This window comes from Meleagris gallopavo, chromosome 10 (assembly GCF_905368555.1).
Source record: "Meleagris gallopavo chromosome 10, MGAL_WU_HG_1.1, whole genome shotgun sequence".
NCBI lineage: Eukaryota > Metazoa > Chordata > Aves > Galliformes > Phasianidae > Meleagris > Meleagris gallopavo.
Window position 1 is genome coordinate 27,089,736 of NC_139413.1, and position 27,276 is coordinate 27,117,011.

General features: G+C 41.6%; 1 protein-coding gene across 14 annotated transcripts in view; it reads right to left on the reverse strand.

The window, feature by feature from the left end:
• Positions 1–27,276, reverse strand: part of DOCK7 (dedicator of cytokinesis 7) — an 89,351-nt gene that overhangs the window by 54,341 nt on the left and 7,734 nt on the right. For all 14 annotated transcript variants that reach the window (XM_085232218.1, XM_085232212.1, XM_085232211.1 and 11 more), the window contains exons 3-14: positions 15,075–15,250; positions 14,848–14,916; positions 12,238–12,367; positions 11,919–12,131; positions 11,429–11,514; positions 9,725–9,791; positions 8,403–8,552; positions 6,382–6,462; positions 4,703–4,868; positions 3,888–4,030; positions 1,914–2,007; positions 166–328 (exon numbers count right to left, since the gene is read on the reverse strand). In XM_085232218.1, coding sequence (XP_085088344.1) covers positions 166–328; positions 1,914–2,007; positions 3,888–4,030; positions 4,703–4,868; positions 6,382–6,462; positions 8,403–8,552; positions 9,725–9,791; positions 11,429–11,514; positions 11,919–12,131; positions 12,238–12,367; positions 14,848–14,916; positions 15,075–15,250 — 1,538 coding nt within the window. The remainder of the gene's footprint in view (positions 1–165; positions 329–1,913; positions 2,008–3,887; positions 4,031–4,702; positions 4,869–6,381; positions 6,463–8,402; positions 8,553–9,724; positions 9,792–11,428; positions 11,515–11,918; positions 12,132–12,237; positions 12,368–14,847; positions 14,917–15,074; positions 15,251–27,276) is intronic.

Consider the following 27,276-nt stretch of genomic DNA (forward strand, 5'->3'; position numbering starts at 1 on the left):
TGTTAATCCCTGCACATCTCTGTGTTTTCTGCTGTGTCAGTCTGGACCCTTTCTGTGTCTCTGGCACAGCACACCATCTGATGCAGCAAGTTTTGCAACAAACCAGCTGAGCTCTGGACCTGCCAATCTCAGGCCTTGAAATGTGAGACGTATTTCAAAACTAACCTGTACGTGGTATTTGGAACGTAGACATCCCTGGCAGGAAACTCCAGGATTTCTCTTGTAGGTCTTACTCTGCTGTCTGGGTAAAGTTTCACTTGTAGCAACTCTGGAGTTAGACAGTAATGGGGATTCTCTGGAGCTGGAGATATGTCTATCTTCAACTGAGCTGTAAGAAGAAAATGATTTAATTGTAATAAATAGAAGTTAAATATATATCAAAAAGCACAGTCACTCTTTCCTTTGCTATGGTTAATACCCAGATTTCATAAGTAAACAGATTACAGTTTATGTGGATTTAGAAAAACAACAACATGTAATAGTGAATCAAACTGGTATCTAGGACAGTCAAAGTACTGCATGATAAGAACCAACAGAAAAGAGATATCTTAACAAATCCCAGATGCTGTTCTCATAGCTAAGTTAAGGAAAGCCTAAATAATCTTAGTATGAAGCCCATCTAGCACTAAATCTTGGGAATCTATCAAACTGAAAGGGTGTTCCAGGAGTTGCTGAAAGCTAATCTGCAACAAGATTATGGAATATCCTCCTTAACAAGTCAGCAGGCAGTACCGACAATGCAGATTATGTGCAGATGTCACCAAGGTTGGAATGATTTTTGAACATTTGAAAGACAGGAGAGATGGAAAAATGGCATCAAATGATGAAGGGGAAACACAATAAAGAGTGAAGGGTGAAGAATGAGAAGATAACATATAGATTAAAAAAAAACAACCAAACAACAATTGGCATAGATCAGTTCTGTAGAAAAGTGCTGGGTGACGACACTGACAATAAGGCAGTGTCCCAAAGAAAGTTATAACCATTAGGGAATGACAGAATCTCCTGAGTTGGAAGTGACCTGCAAGGATCACTGAGTACAACTCCTCAGACTTCAAAGACACTGGAGACAAATTCATCTGCTGTGGACAGATGAAGCCTGAGAAGGAGGAGTGCATTCTGTTCAGAGCACCAGACTTCAAGAAAACCATGAATACATTCAAGGAACTCTAGTGGAGTCCACCAAAACAACAAGCAATTTTAAAATCACAGTCCTTAAGAGAAGGTTGAAAAAAGCCCAAATGGCTGCAAAATGGAGACGAGTAAGGGTGAACTAATAACAGCATTCAGAGTATTTGAAAAGTTGTGATAACTGCCCCGAGGGCATGACATATCATAGTCAGATTACATTTCAGAAAGATAATTTTGGAAAGTTTTCTTAATACCTAACCTCACCACAGCGACTGGTGAGTGCTGGGAGATAAGATCTAAGGAAGCAGCAGAACTGCTGTCACAGGAGATTTTTAAGAACGGGTTAAGTAAATATTGTCAGGAATAGCATAGGTCAAGGACTGGTGATGTTTCAATGCTGGCACACTAGCATTTCTATTTTCCTTTCTCAAATAGAGGTGGAGCCTGTTCCTACTGAACAACTGGAAGCCAACACACACCTCTCAGTTGGTGAGTGGAGTGTTATTCAGAAAAAGAGAAGCTCTCCAGTCCTTACAGGATTTAGGGCTTTGGGGTTTTGTGTCCTCTGCTCACAGATGCTACTCTCAGTGTGGCAAATGCTGCACGTGCTCATACATCAGTGAAAACACGGTCAGATAAAAATGCTGTTGGTCCACCAAGAATTACTGCCAACAATCTCCTAGGGCTTCTGTCGCATGCTTGTTTTTAAGAACTGGGTAGGAACTGGGAAGGACTAACCAACATGCTTAGTGAGCACAACCCAGAAAGGTCTTGTTCAATACCTGTGATAGGTCTCAATCTCCGTAACACTGATGACGGCCGTCTCATGTCAGCCAGGAACTTGTACAAATCTTCATCACTCAGGCGATCACCCTCCTGTCAAAGAGATGATGTGCACAACTCTTAAGGACTACAGAAATATGAATAAACCATGTACACTAGCCTCTTCCCTCTGACATCAAAATGTACCTTCACAGAATGAGGTGCTACATTAGCATGCTGAATTACTGCTAATTTCTTCATCCCTTTTCCTTTCTTTTCATCTTATTAATCACCATGACAGCTGCAGGAACTTTTCATTGAAAACCTTTTGTCTCCTCATCAATATTATCTTTTTTAAAACTGAGAATGGTTGTTAGAAGATTTCCCTAAAATATCCATTTTTTAGCAAGTATAATAGCTTGAAAAAATATCCATCATTCCGATGGTGACCCTCCTTCCTTTTCCTCTGCTTTTCCTTCAGTATAAGTCTAAGAGTCATACTTGACAAAATCATTGTTAAGAAGGGATGGGAAGTGAAAGGACTTTGTTGTCAATCTTCCCTGTGTCACATTCTAGTAGTTCAAAATTTTGTTGTAACATTACAGAAAATGTCACTTTGCTACCTTCCAACTCTCCAAAAGTAGAGGACATCTGATAATAAAGGCAATAAAACACATTAAGAAGAAAAAAGCAAATGGAAAGAGAAAACACTCAGTGGTATTTGGTTAATTGGACTTCAAGGGATTAAAGGATACAAGACAGAACTAGAATTTGACATTCTTCTAAAAGGAATTTCCTGTGCTGTTCTGTGTCACTGAGGCTCTAAAGATACCATTCGCAGAGCCCAATTTCAGTTATGCTGAGTTTCATGAAAGCACTGAGCAAAAGAGGCCGTTCATTTACATGCTTTCCACCAGTATAACTTTGTACCCTGGATTACATTTCTCCTTTATATTACTGAATTTAAGAGCAGAACGTGACTGGCTATCCACAGTGAAACTGGCATACAACCAAAACAGTCAGAAAAAAAAAGAGAGCTTAATCAGCTTTCAATATATAGAACCCACATCTTTGTAATCCCAATGATCGAGGAATCAGTCCAAAAAATATCTGGTTGTACACTATTAAATCCATTTTATACACAAAGGTGACATTCAAATAATAATTTTCCTTAACCAGATGTGGCATTAAGCAAACCTTAGGGAAAATTAATGAACTGAAACCATTTTCTAAGCTTCACTACAGATTTTCTTCTGTTTAATCATATTTTCTACTGCTTTTCAGGAAAATCCCAAGCTCTGGTTAAGAAGAACTGCCAATCAGCAAAGAAGCATGAGAAATGTTCTGGTTTTTTGGGCATCACTGGATGTGTTGACTGCAAATTACATTCGTGAACCTGTTTCTGAGCCCTCTGATGGGGCTGGAAAGGATTCTCTGTCATCTAATGAAACCAACAGCATCAAGCAAGCATCAGGGCAGAGGCTATGCAACTCTTGGACTAGGACTACCTGGAATACTTTTTGTGACATACTAACCCAAAAAGTTATCCTCAGCTTTTGTGCACTTGCTTCTAAGAACATTTTGCTAAATATGTTTACCAAAAGGCCAAACAGTGATTTTTCCAGCACACAGTAGAACAACCTGGAGCAAAACACACCAACCTTCTTCTGGTCATTCTTCTGGACCGTTTCTATTAGAGTGGCTAAGTCACTGTGCCATAATGCAAAGCAAAAACAGCAAATAGTTTCAAGTTCTGTAATGTAAATTTCTCACAGTGCACTTCCTGAAAGAACCACCTTTCAACTGCTGGTGGCAGGATGAGCACACAATCTAATAAACTCACAGTATGTTGTTCAGAGATATCCCATGATGAGGGAACAGACATTACATACTGAAAGTATCACAAAGAATTTATTCAGATCTAAACTGATTTCTCATGATTCAACCGCTCTGTATAGGAAGCAACTTTTTGCTTAGACAGTTTCATACAATACCTGCTTAAAGAAGTTTGTCACTGTCAGAGTAGCTGGTCTAAAACTGGTCAAATTGCAAGCCTCATCACCACTTGTGGTTCTCTCTAACGAACGCCTCCCAACGATACTGGAATTCCTTCTCTCTGACCACGAGCCTTTGCGTTCTTCAAAAAACAAAATAGAAAGGGAGAGTAATTAAAAAAAAAAAAGAAAAAGAAAAAAACAACTGTCCAAGAGTCTACCTTTGTTCCAAGCAAGATTTTCTACACAAGAAGATAGCGGCCGCCTTCGGAAATCATGCAATAAGCGTGATAGAAGAGGTGGTTATGCTAAGACAATCACACTCCCGAGGCATCAGGAGGCTATGAAGCACAGCCAACTACTTCTGCTCCTCTCACAGCAACCTCACCCCAGTGCCTTACTGCTATTATAAAAGTCTTTATCGTGTGGAGATTTATGTGTTTCCCTTGCTCTGAAAGATGATGAAGTTGGCAGTTTTGGGGATGCTGAAGAGCAGTTTCAGATGAGCTGTGTGGTTTGCAAAGATTAATCCACTCCTTTGGAAAATGTTCATCAGCCTGTAACACTCTCACACTTAGAAGCCCGGTTTTAAATAATATAACAGATGGTTTGCTTGTAAAATCCTTGAAAGATAAATCCATTTGTTATCATGGACTTCTCTGTTTCATTTCAACCATGACCTGAGACTATCGGAAGGCCTCGGGCAGGGGGAGAAACGGGATTAAAGGAGCAACAGCAGATACAGGATACAAATCAAGACTTCCTGACACTCTGGATTTGTCCACACTCATTTATGCAGATGCCATACACTTTACCTCCTGTGCCTACTTCTACTTCTGTGGAATCTCTTTCCAAACTTCCAGCGCTGCTCACAATGTTCATTAAATGAATGGCTGTCCATGCAAAAGGCATTCGATATTTGCCTAGTCTTTGGCAAAACTGTTCTGCCTGGCATTTCAGTTTTTCCAGCTTTTCCTTATTCTGCGAAGAAAAGATTAAACCCAAGTGTTAAAAAGAGAGGTACAGAAACAAAGGTTCATTTCACAAAATCACTACATAACAGTGGCATCACTATGCATTATGCAGGCTTCTGCTTCACAGAACTGCAATCCAACCAACAGCATCAGGTACAGGACAACCTGACAGCCAGAGCAGCTGACTGTGTGCTCTTCAGCTTCCTCCATAGCTTGCACAATCCCTGTGAGCTCATCTGGCCCACCACCCTTCCAAAAAAAACCCAAATTTTACTCTATGAAGTCTGAAATGACCTCTCTTAACATGATTTCATGCAGCAGCCATGCCCAGATCACCTGGAGCCAAATGGGAAGCAGAGAATATTCCTCAACTAAGCAGTACCGTATTCATGCCACTAAGAAAAAGGGGATATGAAATGACTGCCACAATTCTGCATTTTAAGCAGCAACTTTTTGCTTCCATTTGTTAAAAAAATCCACTGACAGAGAGCTCAATAACAACAGTAAGCTGTGCTGCTTGCATTCTTGTAGTTCAGCATGTGCTCATGCACCTCGCTGCGAAGGAGACCTTGCAACATCACCTTTGCATCTACATTCCCTGCAAATCCAAAGCCTAAATTTCACGTAGGCACATTCTAACTTGTCAAACACAGGAAACTGAGAGGTTTTTATATCTGTTTGCTGAATACCTCAGGTGAAAGATAGTTGTTTTCCACAATGTGGTGCAGTGACATAGATTCTCAGCTAAAGACACACTAGAACTTTAGCAAGGCACAGCTTTTTTAGTGCTTCAGGGCTAGCCAAGGCTATCCACTGCACTTTAGAAGACAATGCCCAAACTGCCAAAAACAAGAATCAATGGAATGTTAATGAAAAAAACAGAATACTAAAATACACATTTTCTTATCTACCCTTGCTATGTGTAAGAACAAAAGCTTTATCCTGCTGTTGAGTATGGACCTTTAGAATATCAACAAAAAGAAAAATCAAGAGAAAATAGCGGAAAAACAATCAGAACTGCACTGCAATTCAAAGCCAGACTTGATAGAGAATTCCCTGTTAATGTATTTTATCAGTTTATAACCCTTCTAGAGCAAGGGAGAGGTACTATGATGGAGATCAGCAGCGGACAAGTTGAAATCTTACTGCACATTCACATCTAAACCTGCCTCCATTTGATCAAGCTAAAAGCACAGAGCTGATCCTTTGGGACACAGAATTACAGATGACTGAGCTTGATGGTAACCACGCATCTCCTCTGTCACCTACAAAAACTGATGACCTTTAACTATTCTTTCCCTGTGTAGCATCAAGATTCAAGGGTCCTTGACTCCTTGCTGCCTCTCAGAATTTGACAAGTTTCTTAATTAAAAATGGATCTTTTTAATAACATGAGCAATATCAATGACAATTGAGATCAAGGTGAAAGAAAACAACGTGACAGTGTGCAACATGTTAATAACAAAATACCTTAAAATGCTCATAGCCAAATTTAATCAAAACATGTAAGAAAATCTTACCTTTGCTGCATCGGATTCTTTAAAAATCATGTAAGGCTCAGCACATTCCCCAATATCTCCCTGCTGTAATACTTTTTCAAGCTGAGAAGGGAAAATGAACCATTATAAGGACATGTATCCAGCAAGCATTGTTAAATTAAACAAACACGAGGAAACAAAAACATTCTTTCAGAAGAGTTGAAGCTTGATTTCCCTTTGTGTGTCAGGAACAACTACTGCACTCAATCTGTTAGAGCCATTAAGTTCCCAGATTTCCAGCTATAATTAAATCAGAAGAGTAAAATAGAGGTTCAGAGGGAACATATACCAGTTCACTTCAGTTTAGCATGTTCCAGAGCCACTTTCAGCACATTTTTCAGGTCTTACAGACAGCCTGCATTGTCATCACCATCATCATTTCCAGAAGACTGTTCTTATTTTGGGTTTCCTTATTAAGGAACTACTGCAGCATCACAAGAAGACCGCTTCCATTGTGTTAAGACACATTGTGTTAAGACACACTATTCTAAATCAATGTGTTTTCAAATCAAATATTGAATTATAGCAGCCAAAGAGTACATATTTTCTTCTGAACCCTCTGAATAAGTCAGTGCCCACTTAGCAAGAAACCCAGCTTCTGATAGAAATACCTTCCCTAGCACAAGCATGCAGACTGTTTCTTTTTAGAAGCATCCTGGCACTGCATTCCATGCTTGCTACTGTGCACATGTTATTGTTAGACTACAGCATCCTTAATGTTCTCCCACACTCAAGAAGTGCCATTTGCCTTCATCAATCAGTACAGGCACAAAAAGCCACACAGTATAAAGAACAAGATTACTTCCTTTCATATCTTACACTCTCTAATGAGTTTATGCCAGCAATAGTAGCTGTACAAAAAGAGGATTCACAGTGAATAACAAGAAGTCCTATGCAAAAATTCACCTGGTAAAGCACACCATGCATCTGTCTTCTTTATCCTTGACTTTATCCTTTTCATCACCAAATTAAAAAATCACTTAAGTAAATCACTACCAGCTCCTCTTGGATCACTGGTTTTACAGGCACTAATGTGCAGTCACAAGCTCTTTTGCAAAGATCTCCACTTCAGAAACACAGGGTTATCTCAACCTCCTATCTTGTGAAACTCAGAAAATCATGTGTGTAAGACATGATTTTTAGACGGCATTTAGAGACAAAAAAAAAAAAAAGGGAAATCAAATTATTCCCTGAAACACTGAAAGGTTTTTTCTCACCTGGGAATTTTCTGTCACGCTAGAAAGCCTTAATTCACCTTCAAAAGCTTACACTTCATGTAAGATGTAGTTCAAGAAGAACTTGTACAAACTACAGTCAACAACATCATCAAAAAATGCTGCTAGAAAGCAAAGTATCCACTGTCTGTGAGCTGAAAGTATGCATCAAAATCCTCTTTAGAGTAGGATAATATTTATGCAGAGACAAATTCAAATGCTGGTCTGACCTCGTAACATTTCTGTGCTCTTTCAAACAAATGAAAAAGAAGAGAAAACTTCAATCTCTGTATACTTTATTCCAGGAGTGACCAATGTGGTATTTAATTTCAGTTATGGATCACACTTTCTTAGCAATTCAAATCCGTAAAGATATTTCAAAATCTGACTTAAGGGCATATACCTTTCTCAAAGGAGATTCTGATTGAGATATGTTTTTAAATGATTCATTTCTCCATCATTTTAAGAAGTCTGCATGTCATTTCACCTGAAAACCAAGGTCAGATTCCAGAAAGCTGCTCTGTATCAAGCAAAGCTATGCACTTTCTGCACTTTTTCAATAATAATAATAATGTATACCTCCACTGAACTGCTCCTGTTATAAAGGAACTCAATGTGCTAAGTGAGAGGATTTGAAAGAAAACAAAAATTTGTTGTTCCAATGTTTATACTTCTGAGAATAAAATACTGCTTTGCAAGTGTAAGTAACAAGCTGGGGAGTGACCCACACTTGGTCTTAATGTAAATAGAAATGACAATAGTAATTAAAATTTCTCAAGCATTTCTTACCTTTATTACCAGAAACACATCTTGAGAGGGATAGGTGATTGAAAAGATGGCAGACCTGGCCAGCGTGGATATAGCAGCAGGGGGGACATGTGGACGGAGCATTCCCTTCATTTGCTCGGAGTTTAAATCAAAGTAGAAATTTTCTGAAATCTGAGGAAGAAGTTGGGTAGAGTCAGCATCAGTTCTTTCTATTTTCTGTGAAACACTCACCAACATCACAGGTAATTTCAAGACACAAGTGAAAAAAAAACCAACAGCACCTTGTTTCTAATCCATGCATAAAAAGATAAGTATGGCATAAGAGAGGGACAGTAGGAAAAGAAAAAACAAGAGGAGCAAATTAATAAGAAGTTTTGTCTTCCTCCTGTACGATATGCAGTTCCAATCACAGGATTAGGAAACAACTGCTATCTGAATTGAAATATCAAAGTATTAAAATAGAAAATGATCTTCTGGAGGAGATCATCCTGGAGGAGACAGTGAGATTTTCACACTGAATCACCAAATCCTCCACAGCATCAAGGCTTCGTTCAAGGCCAAAAGGAATGTGAGCTGGTTATCAACACCAGAGGTCACTAAAGAACTGACTAAGAGAAGGGAAAAAATGGAGTAATGAAATGATAAAATTGGCTTATGAAATGTGATTTAAATATTAAACAAAGTTCACATAATATTCCACATGTTCTCATCTACACAACTTAAAACTCAATGCATTAAATTCAAGTCCCAAAGAGATAAATGTCAAAATGCATATTTTTAACATTTTTCTCTCTGCTACTGCTAATATCTTGAATTAGGAAAACTAAGAGACTCTTTAAATATTAAAGATAGAACATAAATAGGGAATAAGTGGATTTTGTATCTCCTAGAGCTCCGATATTGAAGACTGCTGAGTTTTGTTTCAATTTTAGCACATATAACTTTCTTGTGCATTATTAGAACGTTACTTGGACACACAACGTGCTGAATCACAAAGAAGAGAAAAAGAAAGTCATAAAAACTTAAATAACTGAAACCTTTTATTGAGATTAAATTCTCTCCGGGGAAAAGACTTTTGAAAGCCAAGATTGGAAAAAATATATATACTGATTTCAGGCACTCACATATTAAATAATATTTTTAGAAAAGTAGTTATACTTCAACTGCTTTACTAAGCAGAAGAAGAACATGTAAGGAAGTTCATGATGAAATGCCTCCATCGCTCTTTCAACCACTTGTATCTCACTGTCCTCCTGAAGTGTCTCTTTTCAGAAAGAAACCCTTCTGTTTTATAACACAATCTGTAACATCTGGACTGAAATGTAAATTAATAAAAAACATACCTTTTTCTTTTCTTTAACATCATACAATGCCAAACTTGCAAAAATGGGCTCAATTTCTATCTCAAATCTTGAAAGAAAGAAACATATAGAATCAAATGACTTGCATTTTGTAACAAAGAACAACAATCTACACACTTCCCAAATCCTGCCTGGGTAAAGCAACCACCAAGCACTGTTAGTTCAGATATCAGGAGCAGCAGAGCTAAGTTAAGGGCTTCCTGTGTTGAAAAAGGAGGTCTCACTCCCCTTTCCCCCCCCCCACTCCTCACCTGTCCTAGCTCCTATACAAAATTCAGACTGAAATGCAATTCTGCCTGAACAGTCAACCCATGCAACTAATGTTGAATCCACAGCAGCATCCCCCAGCACCTTGTGCTCAGAGCTCTACGGGCTGAACTCTTTCTGCCATCAGGCAGAACAACATACAGGACTACATCATCAAACAGGTATTTTCTCTAGTTGTAAAACAAAACTGAGATTAACTTGAAAAGGAGCCTGCTTAGGTAATCTTACATTGAAAAGTAATCTCTCTCTTTTACCCACATTTCTTATTAGACTGAAAAATTCCCTGGGAAAGAGACTACACGCTTCTTGTGTCATTAAGACAGCACAACCTTGGATGCTAGCTACTAAAATGATAAATAAAGTTTCAGAGATTACTGTGGTACACAAACAAGCATGTATTTGGGCAGATTAGATATAAATTTAGTGTCAGCTCAAATAGCAGAAATCATAAATTTCCAGAATTTCACTTATTTGTGCTACAGACACCATCCTTTGGAGAGGAAGCTCCACTGCTACTGCGTATTATGTTGTTCCAGTTCATAAAAGGCTGCAAAATCAGTTCATCTCTATGGCTATATTAGGTCCTGGATTACTCTACAAGCAGGAGATATGCCCCACACATATATCTCAGTTATGAGCTGCAGTGTAGTCTAACTGGAGCTCCCTAATAAGAAGGGTTGACCTAACTGAGGACACAGAAGATGAATACAGCAGTGTGGAAAATCAGTTTTGTACTTTATTTCTCCAAGGGAATAACAGTAAAATTTTACCTTGTGTTATTAGAGAAGAGTTATAGGCAATGAACCAGCTGCAGGTAACCCTACATTCAGGAGCTCCACTTCATTAAACTTGTTTAACAGGTTTCTATTCCTTCAGTTAATGCTTGCTAAGTATATAAAGTCTTCACTCTTAAAGGGACACAGCCAAGGTTGTTGAGCCTAAACTTCGACAAATCTTTGATTTTCTAACACTGTAAAGTGTTAATCTTATGTTTTAAGGCTCAAGCACTTTTAATTTGTTTTTCTTGCCCCATTTACATATCCTTGTTACAGAGCTGAATACCAAAGGCTGGCCAATTGCAGAGCCCTACACATGCACAGCCAAATGTATGCTAGCAACATGGGATAGCCATACAGATAGCCATACAGGTTGGCTGAAAAAGAATGCAAAAAAGGCCAAGTAGAGTGAAAACCTTCTATGTCAGACCAATATAAAGGAAGCCTCAAAGATAAAATCATCTGATGTACATTACTGTGTATGTCGCACTTTACAAAATTAACCTTTAAGCCCATGATCAAGTCAAAGTTACAATGTTTTAAGGATATTAAACAAGATGGCAATTATCCCAGAAGCATCTGGATGTAACAGACTTAAATTCTCAATTTCTATAATGTAGCTGTTTGTTGGAGTGATACTTACTTAAGAGACAAACACTTCACCAGGAGTCTTTGGCCAAAGTGCTCTTTGGGTACTTCAGGAATGCTAAGTCGCTCTATAGGCTCCTCCTGAAATGTGACACAGGAACAGCAGTTCAGAGACAACACTTGTACAAGCCACTAATACTATGACACAAGTACACATGGTGCTTTTTCCTTCTAAGACACTAGCATCAATCTAATCCAAGGTTTACCAGTGTGATGTATTCAGCAGCAGCCACTAATATACTAAATTAAATCCCTCTAATGTTTCTGCATTACAGTGATCAGATATCCATAAGGGAAAATAAACCTTCAGAAAGCAGCATCTATGTAACACACTGAAAAACTCTCAACTGCTGCAAACCAGCAAAGGTTCTCATGGAAATTTAACAGAGATGATCTTGACTCTTTGAATCATTGGCAGGCTGACAGATTCCACATTCACTATATCCTCCACTTTTTTAATCTCACCCACATACATATAAAAATACCTCATCTGGAGCCGGGTGTAGTGCAAAAAGCTCCTTATGCCTATTGGACTTCCTCTGATCTTCATTGTGGTGGTCAATCTCTTCATTGGGGGTTCGGTCCAGTAGGTTTGGAAGAAGGGCATCTGGAAGGGAGTTCTTCAGATCAAAAATACTGCAAGCCCAGCTGCCCCGGGGAGTATCGTCAATCGACATTGAGCGCCGCTTAAGGTCATCCTGAGATTCAACAAATTAAAAGCAACTTAGAGTGGGAAAGGGATTGCACTTTTAAAATGCAACTATAAATTAGGTTTTAGGTAGCAAGGTTTGAAAGGTACATTACTTGTTCATCGTGGTAACTGTTGCCATCTGGAGCTTCATCAGACTCAAAGACCTGTTTGGGGAGCCCCTTTTGCCTCTCCTTCTGTTTGTCTAAAGTGTTGGGATTAAATCCAGTCCCCAGTTTGTGATACCTGGAAACAAAGCATTTCAAGCGCATTTTTAGCATTATTTTTGATTCCAAACCCAGAAGCAGAATTACAGAACAAATGCAGTATTAGCAGTGTGGGTCATCTCAAAGCATGAATTGCTCTCTGCAAACAGTGTTCCCAGTCACTCTCCACTGAAGCTGTGTAATAATCCAACAACCAGTATTCTTGTACTACAGTGTGACTTTGTTCAACTCTAAAGCAATGCTGGGTGATGTACAAGGAATTATTATCAATGCCCAATTAAGGGCATCATAAAATGAGCAATTGTGATGCCAAGCTTAAGACAATAAGAAGGAGATGGAAGGCCAGTGGTTCTGTAGGAGCAGGGATTGGCTGGGAGCAGACAATATTAACACCATGCAAACCAAAGTACCAGCACTAGGCTGGATTGCAAGCAGCACTGAGGTTCTGAGTATGCTGGAAAACATTTGAGTTTCTGACTCCAACTAAAATGAGCATCTTCCCAGAGCATCTTTATAAACAGAACTGGGTCCTCCAGAGCATTCCAGAGCTCAAGAGCACTTGCTAGTAAACAATCTGTCTGCTGTTGCTGACAAGATCACATCTCTTTGACTAACAAATTTTAGGATACCAAATGGCACTGTGTCTGTATTCACACACACATATGGCCTGAGCCACAACCTCTTTACAACACAAACTTAGTCAGCTTGACTTAAGTTAAACTTAAGTCAGTTTCCAAAGTAGTGCTGGGGTTGCACCTACAATCAATTGTTTATATCCTGCCCTGCTTCTACAATTACTACAGAAAGATAAGCAGACATGGTAGGCACATAGATGTGCTAGCAGTGAGTAATGAACGGAAGGTGAAAGAAGAGGAAAGCAAAGGCATATATTCATTCTAAATACCACAAAACTATTCACTTAATGGACAGATTTCGCCATCCCCAAATACATTTTGGTTATGAAGAACCATAGAGAAAGATTGAAATACAGACTATTTCCCCTGGAGAGGAGGAGAAAGAAGAATAGCATAGCAGAAGTCAAGCTCTTCTGAAGCTCAATGATCAGGATGTTGTGCCCCCAAATCTGGCCAAGCACTTGTAACTATCCAATAAGAAAGACCAAGAGAAACCAGCTACCATCATCCAGTAACAGACTCCTGATCTGGTAGACAAGACAACCTTACTTGAAAAACAATTCAGTTCTTCTTCCAGTCATGTTTTTGGGCTCCTGCTCTGCTACAACAGCAACCTTTTCATTTCTATGCAGTGCACTGCTATGATTTTATCACAGCAAAAACTGCTAGGGATGCTTATGGAACTGCCTCTCCTCTTCCAAAGAAGCAAGGCTTGGGCTGCAGTTCAGCAATCACTCAGCACAGCCTGGCCCCACTCAAACAACTCTAATGCCTTTTGCTGCATGCCTTCCTTGGCACTGACCACAACTGCACACGACAGAAAGCTTTACTGTTTCCAACTAATCCACTGTAGGAAACACAGCCAGGTGTTAGAGATTCCACTAAAAGTTATTCAGAAGCTGTGAGGTATGCTTGCTGAGTGGGTCACACTACCCAAGCCTATTGTGCAGTCCTGGCTCTGCCCACAATGGCTGGGAGTTAATAAAACATCCTCTCTCAAGTTTCCTTTTTTTTTTTTTTTTTTTTTTCCCTCTGCTAAGAGTTACAAACCACATTTTTATTAGGTCATCTTAGCACTGCAAAGCATATCTTCAGCATCCTCTGGAGCAGTGCTCTGGACAACATTAAACCAGTGAATTGTAACAACTACCACAAGGGCAGAGCTGTAGCTGTAGTCAAGTCATTTTAAGGTGATGCACATAACATGGATCACTTACTCCTCGACAATAGCTTTTGAAGTCATCAGACCTTCAATCATCTGAGAGAGTATGTTCAAAGTAAAGCTGCTTAGAAACTTTCCAACTAATTTGTATAAATTGGGGCATATTCTCTAAACAGTTAGCTCACCAGGTGAAGACTGTGACAGTTCAAACACTAACAGGCATTTGTTTAAACTGTGCTCTTTCCCAAAGTTTCTTTTTGAAAAAACAAACGTTGCAGAATGTTGCACCTTAAGGTGCTTGCATCTGCACATGTAAACCTTACATCTTCTAGGAAGGACTAAAAATGTATGAAAGAAAGCAAATGCTGACAATAAGTTTAAATCCCTAAAGTAATTTTACATTCCCCAATATTTGAAAGGAGCTGCAGTTGATGAAAATGGCCTAGATTTTCAAAAATGCCCTAAGGGGTTTTGATGTCTATGAGATCTAATTTTCAAAACAAAAAGCATCATTTCAGTTAAAAACAAAGCATCATTTCAGTTAAAAACAAAGCATCAGTTCAGCTCAGCAAGGCAACTAAAAGCCAAGGCACATGAAAGCAGTAGCCAGGAAAACCATTTTTGAGCTTCCTCATACCAGCCAGTCACCCTGAAAAAAAACGAAATTTGAAATCAAGCTGACAAACGTCACAGGGAACTCACTTTCTGTTCACAATTGCCCAGTCTTCCGTGTAACTTCTCACACAGTCCCTCACGTGAGGGTCCATCTCACTGTTAAAAGAATAAACAACAACATTTTTAGAGCGGTAGACATGCAGACTTTCACTTCAGGCACATTACAGACAAGAATTCCAGACTTCACCCTTGCAGATTTTCAAATGCAGAACAACTGACTCCCTTGGGCAAGGTGCTCCCCTGTCTCCTCTTACCTCTCTTCAGGAACAGCTGACACAAGCGTCCGACATTCTCGGGGGGTGTACACAACCTCAATGTCATCGGGAGGAAACTCAAGCAAGTCTCTCAAGGGGCCAGACTCGACTGCAATGGGGTGTGTGATAAGGTAGTCCTCCAAATCAACCGGGTCCACTGCTTCCGTAAGTGGCACCTGTGGAAAGGCAAGCAAAGGAAAGGTCTTAAAACAAGGACAAAGAAAACAAACCATGTGTGTACTACTTTGTTTTCTATACCAGCCCTTCTCCCTTGTTGTGGAAATTTGATCTAACATCAGCCTGTAATTAACCCTAGTGGTACTAGCCCCAGCAAACAGATATCATAAAGCTATTTTTCATGTCTTATCTTTTATCTAATAGTTCTTCGGATATTTCTACTGTGCCTGCCATCATCATCTCAAAAAAGCAAAAGAAAACCCCAATGGATTTCCCTCTGTTTTCAAGAAATCCATCAGTTTGCTTCTAAACCACGTATTACATTTTACTTGCCATGTAAATGAGTATGGATTTATTTATTTATTTATTTATTTATTTATTTAAGTTGCTGGTCTGATCACAAAAGGGACCTTCATCCTCATTGAAGATGCAAAAAAAACCAAACCCTCTCACACTTCAGCACAGCCTGAGGAGAGGAATTCAAAGCATGGGCTGATTTACCAGCAGCACGTGAAGTCATAGAGCCCAGAAGTCTAAAGCTATTTCAAATTAAGTGATTTTTCCAGGGAACACAAAACACAACATTTCTCTGCACACTGAACCATCTCTTCTCCTGATATTGGGGACCTTTGGGGCCCAGATTACACAGCCCACACCCGAAGCGACTCTGCTCCAACCAATGCAGATCCTTTAAAAGCATCTCTTGAGGGCACAGAGCTCTCCCATGAAGCACAAGGAATGACTGAACAGTCACTCATGCAGAGGAGCAGTAGGTTTCACTGGAAGCACTGTTCCCACCATAATGCAAAGAAATGAGCTAAAACGGCCCTTCCTTTTAAACGCATAAGCTAGACATTGCATAACTGTGCATTTTAACATATGCATATTACATAAGTACATATATATTCTGATATGAGATCACCATACCATATAGGCTGCACATAAACAGGCATTAAGAAAATGAAACATTAAAAACACATTTTGAGGAACCCACTTCTGCAGCAACTGACACATTTCCTAGAATTCCCCAGCACATCCCAGTGAGGCTTCACATGAATCACAAAAGCACATTGAAATTCAGCAGTTTTTCTCCTGCTGCTCTTTCCAGACACCCAGATGACTTCTGCGGGACAAGGAAGTTATCTCTTATTGGAGGTTATTTTAATAAGAACACTCAGTACTCAAATTTTAAGCATGTTTCTCTAACGCCTTGTTACCCCAATCGAAAAAGTCTGCTTTTTAAACTTAGGCTGCCAAAAAGTTATGAAATAAACGGACTTTTTATTCAAGGCAAAGACTTGGCTGGCACAGCGGTACTGAAAGAATCACTCTTGCCACAGCCAACCTCGATGAATACTGCAATTTTCTTCAAACACAGAAGGCCAAACCTTCAGCAGGAAGACGGCACAATGCCAGCAAAGCCAGGTGAGTTAGACCAGATGACTTCATGCCAGATTTGAGAATCTGAACCACACACAAAAAAAATAGAACAACGCATGTCCAGAATCTCAGTATTAAGCTCTGCAAGTTACGAAAAAAGTAGAAATTAATTTAATGCATTTAACTCCAACCCTGGGACCTTTTTGTGGATGCCCCATCCCTGGAGGAATTCAAGGCCAGGCTGGATGTGGCTCTGGGCAGCCTGGTCTGGAGGTTGGCAACCCTGCACAAAGCAGGGGGTTGGAACTGATGAGCATTGTGGTCCTTTTCAACCCAGGCCATTTTATGATTGTTTCTCCTTCTAATCCTTTACTTAGAAATGAAGTGGAGCTGTGGGATTAACAGAACTTTTGAAAAAACAGAAGTGTTAACTGTTTTTGCCACAGCAAAACTCACAGCAAGAACGTGTCACTGCTCTTTCCCACACAGCAGCCAACATGTCACCATCTCACACTATCTGTTTTTTATATCTAGATAGACTGGCTGTGCTTGGCACTGGAAGACTGACAAAACTCACAGCACAGTGTCACAGTGCACTGTTGAGGAATTGCTAGAAGCTCAGGCTTTCTTCAGGAGAGCTGCTGTATTAAAGCAAATGGGGGCACGCAGGACTGAGCAGGGCCTGCCACAGCCGCATCACCATTCCCACCTCACAGCACTACACATATCAAATCTCACTTGCCCAACCACAGCATGATGATGTGTTTGATAAAAGAAGACCCTAGCAGCCAACACACCCCCAGGACAGCAGTGCTGTGGGGCTGTGCAGGCCCCATCTGTGCTCTGGGCACCTCCAAGCCCTTCACACACCTCAGCATTTGGCCCAAGGTTAACGCTTCCCAATTTTCCAGTTTGTCTCTTCAGATAACTATTGTACCATGAAGATGTAAACAAACATAAAAGTCAAACCCAGAAGCCTGTATTAGACTCGCCATCTGTGCAACCAGAAATATTGTCTAGCACCTGAGTAAACAGGCCAAACATAAATTCATGGTTAGGAAGAGGAACTACTTCACATCAGACTATTGGCAGATAAAAGGCAAGCACATTATTTTAAGCCTTAGATATTTGTGGGGGCAGAAGTGATGAAAGAGGAGGAGGAAATAGGAAGGAAGAGGTGCACCAAAAGGTAAGTGAACCCAAATGGCATCACAGCCTTTGAGCTGAGCCACCTCTCCTGTCCAGCTTCACACTCCTGCATCCCTCCGGAGCACCAGATGAGACCAAGAACAAAACCAGCACACAAGGGGCTATTTTTCTATCTGCAACCTGGCCAAAGCCTCAGCCACCTGAAATTTTCCAACAAATCCCTCAGATCTAGCGTGCACTGAAAGAATTCGATGAGTTCAGATGAAGAGCAGGTTATCCAATCTCACCACCCTGGCCTTGTTGCTGACAGAGGAGCAGAACCTGTTTTATCTCATCCCCAGCCCCTGCCTGCCTCCACACAGCATCCAGAAAAACAAGGAGCTCAGCAGCCGACTGCCACAGCCTATGAGGACTGTGGTTCTTCTTAGTTGGCAGGACTTTGGTCCTTAACCTCGTGCATCATCCTGATGTACAGCTGATCTCCAGATCATCACAACAACAGCACATCCCACTGTCAGCTACACGTGGGGAGGTTTAGAAATCTCTGCTGCAGAAATGTGGGGAACATCTGAAGAGTTGTAACACTGTCCTCTTCCACAGCACTGTGTGCTGATGGGTCAGAGAGAGCAGCGTCCTGGCAGAAGCACACAGTCTTCCCACTGCTGCCAGGAAATGCCTTTTCCACTTGTGCTGACAACTCCTAGGAAGCAGAAGAGGTGCTTCCTCCACGTATGGAGATTGTTTTTCATCTTTGGGCTTCCAGCTGCATGGAGACAATCTCAGTCAAGTATCTGCAAATGTGCAGTCCGCCTACCAACCCACTAATGAAACCCAGGAAGGAAACACTGGAGTTCTGCCCTTCAAGAACTGCTGATGAGGCATCTTCATAGTCAATAGTAAGGCCCTCCAGAAACTGAAGGTGTGCAGAGGTTCTCATCATGTCCCCAGTTAAACTAACAGTGAATGCACAAGAAGGAAAGCCTACTCTCAGCATTGTGATTACTGCTCTTATAGAATAAACCTGTCAATTTTGTACAACCTGTAACTGAATATCAATTTTTGGACAGTCTTTCAGGTAATTCCTCAACAAAGTTTTTGCTCAGTCTTGATCCGACGGCCAGACACTGCCATCTCACTAAGGAAGGGCTCTTCTGAGGTGACAGAAATTAACAGGGAGAAAGAGGATCCTCAGCATGAGTAAGTGGAGCACAGTCTGCTCCCTTACCAACATAACCACCAGGTACAACACACCAAAGAACTGATAGTACAGAATAAATCGACACCCATTTTTTAAACAATCCATTCACACCAAATCAAACACCGCTTGCAAGTCATGATTCTGCATACATCCTTAATCGGACCATGGATTCACACTCGGTCAGCTTAACCAAGATGCCATCCTCATTGATTTGGCTTATACAAGCTGTTTAACGCGTGTATTCCATAGGTGCATCTGTGCTGCTGCAGTTATGGCTCTCAGACGTTGCATTACAAAACCCTATTTCACAGGTTTATAACTCTCCTGAAACAGGGACAGTCAAGCTTTCTTCTTTAAGGCTGTGTTATTCTTCACTGTTATATCCTCTTAAAAGCCTGAAAATAAACTTTCGTTTCTTATCGACTTTGTCCTTTTCTAGACAGTAAACACAGTATTTTGCTGTAGTTTTAGTGCACCACTAGCCAAAATGTCTCTCCCTCCTATTTATTTCCTTTTCTGAGCACCTGTATCATCATCATCAGTTACAGAAGAAGCATCTGCTCAAATCTGGCAACCGGGGCATGAACCTCAGCTGAAGGACAAGGTACAGCCCCGTGGAGATAGCAAAACTCTCTTACTTCAGCCAAGTAGCTCACCCATGAGCTGCAGGGCAAAGGGCTGACGCAGGAGGAATGCTGCACACAGGGCACCACGCTGCAATGCCCACAGCCTGTTCTACCCCATCAAGGAAGCAAAACTAGAAAGCAAAGGGCAGAGACACACTGTGGTGTTGGCCTTGTACAACTGGCAAGGATGGGGTCAGCAGCAGCTGGTGCATATGGAGAGAGCAGAGCAATCAGAAATGTGCAGGACAAGACAATTCCAGGGACAGCGGGGATGCCTCGCTATCACAGCCATGAACAGGCAGTGGGTATGTTCTCCATAGATCCATTTTTCCATCAGGCTTAAGAAATGACCAAAGACGGATTTAATTAGGATTATGCACCCTTGTCTGAACAACCTCCTGCCCCAGTTTGCTTCCTTAATGAAGCAATTCATTAATCTAAACTAGTATCTAAAATATAAAGGTCTGTTGTTCTGGGCAGTGTACAGAAACCCAATAAGGAATCACAGCAGCAAAGAGGGCAGGAAAAGGGACAATTATTATCTCCATCTCACAGACACTGACTTTGAACACACAGAACACCCAGTGTACGTCACCGCTGCATGCCCTGACATCCACAGGCATTCCGACTTTTGCCTAGGGGACTTCAATCTGTCCTCTCCCTCTACAAGCAGCTGCGCAGAGGGGATATTTCTAGATCTATCTGAAAGTTTGTTGCCTAGCTCACACACAGTACAGTGCACCACAAGTACTCTTGCGGGACACGTGCCCTAAGCTACACAGATCCAAGCTAGGATTCTGCAGGCTTCCTGCTAGCATGCATCAGCACAGCCACGAAAATCACCATTTCCTTCTCATTTCCTCCTCCCTCCCCTCTCAAGATGCTGATTCCCAAGAGGGATCATAGCAGCTTTTTCAATGTTTATTTTATCTAAAAGGAGATGCTTAATTTCCAAAGGGAGAGACTCGCTCTTTGCATTTGCTGTTAAGGATCACAGTACAACTCTGGGCCTTGTAAAAATCATAGTGACAAAGACTGCAGGGTTGTGTCTCCTGTGTGGGAGTAAACCTCCTTGTGTAGCCACGATAGGGACCTTGAAAAATTAACCTTGCAGAGCTCCTCATCAGGAGGATTAGGGAGGATCCTGATTGTTATTTTTAATTGGCAGCGAGGCACTTTTTCAAAATCAGGGTGGTATTTCTTGCCAATTCTGGAAGTAGGACAAAGTTCCATCTTAACTTCAGTACCACCTTAAATATTAAACAGTCCCTAATGTGCTAAAAGTGTAACAGATTGTGCTAAAGCTTCAAATTCTAAATTAATACCAACTTCCCACCCACTGCCTCCCTGGGCTACATCTTGGAAGGACAGAAGAAACAGATTAGCATTTCAAAGCTGAGCCCCAGCCTTCTCTCAGCTATCTCTGGGTCTGCAGGGCATCCTGGCACATCCCTCCCAGCAGCAGGAAGGCAGATGGCCTGTCCTCATGGCAGCCACTCTCACAGGGACGCTGGGATTGCAGAGAGATGCAGGAGTCAGCACATCTGGTGGGCCACAGAAAGGACTCAGTGTTCAGATATTTTATTTCACCTTAATGCTTACTCCAGGAACAGTCATCAAATCCAAATTCTAAGGCTCACATATTCTAAGAAGCGCCCGCTGTCACTGCATTTCAAGATCTATGCACATGTACAGCATGTAACACCCAGTCACAAAGCTATGGGAGGTTTTCTGTACAAACAGAACTAGGTTATTTGCTGTTATAACTGGCTGTTAATGCAAGGAGCCACTTGGGTATGGAATTATTAATCAGAAACTAATTCGTTATCTGAGAATATTAAAGCAACTTCTTACGAAGAGCAGGAAGCTACAAGTTGTGCCTCCAAGGATGAGTAAGAAGAATCCTCTTTGATGACTCAGAGTCACGTAATTTCACCACAAGAAACTTCAAAACCAGAAAGACTTTGATAAAGGAAACGCGGGTGCTGAGCTGAGAGCGATCTGAAGAGATGGAGACCCTCTGATTAACCGCACTGAAACTGAGAGTGCCGAAACCGAGACAAAGAAAACATCAAAGTTCTCTACTGTTAAAGAGATTAAAAAATCAAATAGTCTGGCCAGAAAAATCACAGCTTCCAACTTCTGGCAGAAACAATACATCAGAGCAGCAGAGATGGATCCCTCCTGACCCTCAGGGTTTGCAAAGGCACTGCACAAACCAAGCTGCAGCAGCCATGTGCATGCATGTGCTTCTGCATGGAGAGCACCTGGCTCTGTCACATCTCAATTACCAGTGGGCCACTCATCCACAGAATGGATTAAGCACATAACTCAGCAGCAGCCTTCAGCCCTCTGCTGCCTGCTGGGACCATGACAGCTCCCATGAGAAGGGCTCTGCAAGCACACCAACAGGGATAGGAAAAAATTCCTTTGTAATTTGAATCCGATATTAAGAATGCTTTTGCAATGGAGGGCATTATCAGCATTTCCACGGAACATCAGTTTGCTTCTGTGTTTTATTCCTGGATTTAATTGCATTTTTAGATGCTGACTATTTATTAGCAGGCCTGTCAGGAATGCTTCTGTTAAGTAAGGGAATTTACTCAGTATAACAGCATTTTGCTAAGATCAGTTATCTCTGACAACATATAAACTGTTTAAATTATTGCAGACAAATGAGACTCATTGACCATTCGGTGACTCCCAGACTCACCAACTTCATGTATAAAAAGCTTGATCTCTGCAGCAGGGCTCTACTGATTTTATAACTGGTACATAACACTCTGAGCTCACTAGAGCAAAGTCAACCGTGAGCAGCCCCTGATGGGAGGAGGAGGGGAAGAGGATGTGGATGCCTCTCCCATCCTCCCCTGGCTGATGAGGACAGACCATCCAGGCAGGCAGGGCACAACCTCCAGGAAATCCATATAATGGGACTCACCATTAAGCCTTAATCAGCTTTGAGAGAGCATTAAGACTTGGCTCATTTTCCTTTTCATTTTAGTAATTTTGGTGATAAAATTACTTGGCTCTGAACACTTCAAAACGCCCTTTTCTATCCTACATTTTTATTGTCAGGTTCTCCCTTGCAGTGTTTTCCATTCATTTGCATAAATTATCTTTTCTTCTTTTAAGCGATGCTAAAATAAACAATGGAAATATATAAAGGAACCTATATTCTCTTATTTAATAATTAGATACTATCTTTGAACACAAAGAACAAAAGCGTGACATCCAATAAATCCAAGACAAAGCTTCAATTAGCCCTAATAATGCCCATAAAGCTGGTAGTGCTTTACAAAGATACCTAAATGTCAGCACCTTTATTTTACATGAAGAAAATGGAGCACTGAAAGCAGATGTGGGGTCAGATCACATCATGTCCAAGAATCCACACCCTTTCATTTCCAAACTAATAATCATCTCTGATAACAGTGCTCCTCCTCATAGCAGTGTTCAGCTTTGCAACACTGTCCTTCAGTAGCATCATCTGCTCTCACTAAAGGCCCGCAAACATGGGGAAAAAACTGATCCAAACCTGAACTCTGCTCTTCTGAAGCCAAATGGGCACAACAGGCAGTAAAGCCAGCCATGCACATCAGGCTGTGGAAAAACCTCTCAGTCACTTCAGCAGCACTAATGGCAATCCCTGTGCTGCCCAACAACCCGGCTTCGTCCAGGTACAACTACTGCAGTGCTCTGCCACACCACAGTGCATGGCAGCCATTACAAGGTCAGCAGACAGTTAATGAGCACCATAGCACGAGGAGATGCTCAACAGAAAAAAACCAAACTCAAATAGAAAGTGGTTAGTCATAAGGCATTATAATAGAGCATAGTAAACAGTCCAGTTCATCAAATAAACAAAGTAAATGCTGCTGGGAATTCTCTGAAAGGAAGTGAGAGCTATCTGTTTTCACAAAATCATAGAATGGCCTGGGTTGAAAAGGACCACATTGCTCATCAGTTCCAACTCCCTGCTATGTGCAGGGTCACAACCTCCAGACCAGGCTGCCCAGAGCCACATCCAGCCTGGCCTTGAATGCCTCCAGGGATGGGGCACCCACAGCCTCCTTGGGCAACCTGTTCCAGTGCCTCACCACCCTCTGTGCGAAAAGAGAATTCAGCCCCACTGGTCACTGAAGCAGCTGTTCAGTGGGAGCAGAAGTACAGGTTCCCACCAGGGAGCACCAAATAAATGCACAAAGCTGAGGGCACATCCTGTGGTGCACAGGCCCAAACTCAAAAGTAAGGTGCAAGCACATGCTCTATTTATCAGTGGATTTAGAGAGACTTGCAAATGTAGCTTCAAAAAAGAAAAGCTCCTTTATCTCACTAGGACCTTACAGGCTCCTTTTTCTCAGCAACAAACTGTCAGTACCTTCTGTTCTGGATTTCAAAAATAAAAGCTTCGTGCTGCAAAGGCTGCACCGTGTGAGGAGAGCCATCCAGCACAACAGGGTACACAGGAAAGGCCTCTGACAGCTTTGGGCCTGCATTTGTGGTTTGGGGAGCACACCATTAAAATCAACTGCTCCTAAAGTGGCAGGAGGGCGGAAGTTGACAATAATAAACCACAAACACTTGTGCAGCCAGTTGAAAGCAGTGCCTTTTTCCTCCTCAGCACCACCAGATACAAAATTAGAAACAGTTCTGGCAGCATTTTGGCTGTTGCTTGTGAAGCAGAAGCGAACAGACTTGCTAAAATTCAGCTGACATCTTTTGCACTTCTCTTGGGTTCAACCACATGCAAACGTGTCAAGTGCAAGAAGTTCCTGCCCTGGCTTCAGCCACTGAGAAGCACAGGCTCAGCACTGAGGCTGCTCTTTCACAAAAGCACACATTTCGGCTAAAAGATGTCTACATCACACCAGATATCATGAGACTTACAGAGGAGTTCCCAGAAGCAGCTGCTGTTGGCAGCAGACAACAGAGGATCAGCATTGTGACTTCCTCTGGATCCTAACTAGCTGTGTAAATATGCTGTGTGAGGAGTAAGATGCACCGGATAGGAGAGTGCTTTATCATTAGAAGTCCTCCAGGTCCATGCTGCACCCTCAGCACTACAACTTGCTGCCATTGTGGAGATAATCACATGAAACTCAATCAGAGAATTAGTAAAATATGGAAATCCACACCAGGTATCCCACTTCAGGCTTCCACACCAGCACAGCTACACAGCATTGCCACACAGATTCAGGGCCTTCCATTTCTGCACCATAATGGTAATATGACGGTAAACTTTTGAACTTCTCCACAGCAAACAACTATTCCAACTGAAAGAATTCATGTTTCCCCTCTGTTATCAAACAGAACAGAGAGGAACAGCAGATTCTGAGGGATGCTTAAGGGAGAAAAACTAACCCAAAATTCCTTATAAGCAAAACCTCTGCCATGTGATGCAGCCTCAGGACAGTCTGTGTATTTAGGCAAGTCATGAGTCTATCTCCTATAAAACATCACTCCACGTTAATCATTCTTCTAAAAGCATGTCTCCTCAGCACAGAATTTAGGATGACAAACTAGCAGCTAATCACATCAAGCGTCACGCAACGCATTTTGATGGGAAAGGCTCAGAGCCTGCTCTCAGTTAGCATGACCTTATCCAGGATTTTAGAGATGCGCACACAGATCTACCAAAAAAACCATACCAGCAACAGGATAACGAGAGACCAAGAAGTAAAGACAGAGCTGACAATACTGTGCCCAACAAATCTGATCCTGTATTACGAACTGCATATGCAGGTTGACAGGACTGAAGCTTTGAGCACATACACTTAGTATCATAGAATCCTTAGAGCTAGAAGGGACCTCTGAAGGTCATCCAGTCCAATTGCTCTGCAATGCACAGGGACAGCACAGCTAGGTCAGGTTGCCCAGGGCCTCATCCAGCCTTGCCCTGAAAGTCTTCAGAGACGGGGCATCCACCACGCCATTTGGCAGCCTCTTCTAAGTGCCTCACTACCCTCACTGTAGAAGACTTTTTCCCTACATCTACCTTAAATCCACCTTCTTCAAGCTCAAAACTATTTCCCCTTGTTCTGACATAAAGGAGCCTGCTAAAGAGTCTGTTCCCTTCTTTCCTGTAGCCCCTCTTTATGACAGTAGACTGAAAAAACCTTAGATGTAGAAACAAAAAGTGGAAGAGATGATTCACATGGACAACAGGTGATAGAACCAATGAAAAATAGTTATCACATACATGTCTGGCTGCAGAACAGCTTGGCAAGGTACACAGAAGATATCTTACTTCATGAAAGCAATGGGGAGCACAAAGGCAATTCACCCAAGTTGTTTCTCAATGAAATCATGTGAGACAAGAGAGGCACAGAAAGTTGAGGGATGGACATCCAACGGGCCCTTCAAAAGCAGACATCAATCCTCAGCTATCCATCGCAGCAGGGAAGTGGGGGCATGACCCCAAGTGCTCCATCCAGTCTGTGCCACTAATAACAGGGGTGCCTCCCCTCTACCTAACTACTGGGTGATGCTAGAGATGGTACAGAACCACCACATCAAGGCTCTGCATTATCATCCCACATCCCACCCAACCTCTACAGAGATTGCTACAATAAGGCATTATCCCTGGAGACGCCATTCTCATAACCCCTCCCTCCTTTGTGCTCACTCAGCAATAAGGCCATGCACACAGCTGACCAAACCAGCCCTCTTCTCTCCCAGTACTTACACAGCTGATGTACAGGGAAACGACACAAATGCCAGTTCCCAGCAATTCTAGCACAGCCATATCTCTTTAAAGATGAACTTTCAGCCTGTAGCAAATCACTCTTTTAAGCTAGGGGTCAATTTAGTCTTCAAGATCCTCTTTGAGATGGTACCAGCCCTAAGGATGCATCTGTGCTGTGCATAAGAAAGCTTTCTCACACTGCATGGGACACAGAGAAGCATATGAACCGACAATACCACACAGGACATTACTCCAGAACAAGAGGAGGACTCCTGAAAACCCAGAATGTGTGTACAGATTATCAAATTCAGGGCATATTTCCAGCACTGCCAGAACTAATCTAAACCACTTTGAAGAAAGCAAGATCCTACATCTTCTAAGTTGACAGCTGCTAAAGAAACTGCTATGACCCAGAGCAATAATCCAAATCAAAGGAACACCTCCAAAATACAGCTCCAGCCTGAGAAAGTTTGTTGAACTCCTGAAATTTATACCACCACACTGAATAAAATTTGAAGGTTACTGAGAGTCCGTGCAAGAAAATCTGATTTCAGAAAGGGTGTTCCTGAAAACTTGGCCTACATTTCAACCACTCTTAGAAGTGAACTGTGAACACATAAATAAATACACATTCCTAGGGGATAATTATATTCAAGCTTTCACCATATTTAAAATACATCTGAACACCAGATAAGCTTTGTAACTGTGGTTCTACTCTTAAGAATGTCAAAGAAGACCAAAATACTGTACCTAAAGAGCACGAGCATGCAAAGAGCTCTTTGCAGAGAGACCCAGACATGCGCATGGTCCCATCCAAGCTGCTCTGGGATAAAGCAAATAAGAGCTGGTCAAAGGAGCCCCAGTGTCCTACAAAGCTTCTGCAGGAACACAGACTCCCAGCCACACCAACCGATGCGCAGGACAGACACCTCCAAAATCAGCACTTTTTGCACAGAATTATTTACCTCAGTTTTATCAGTGTTA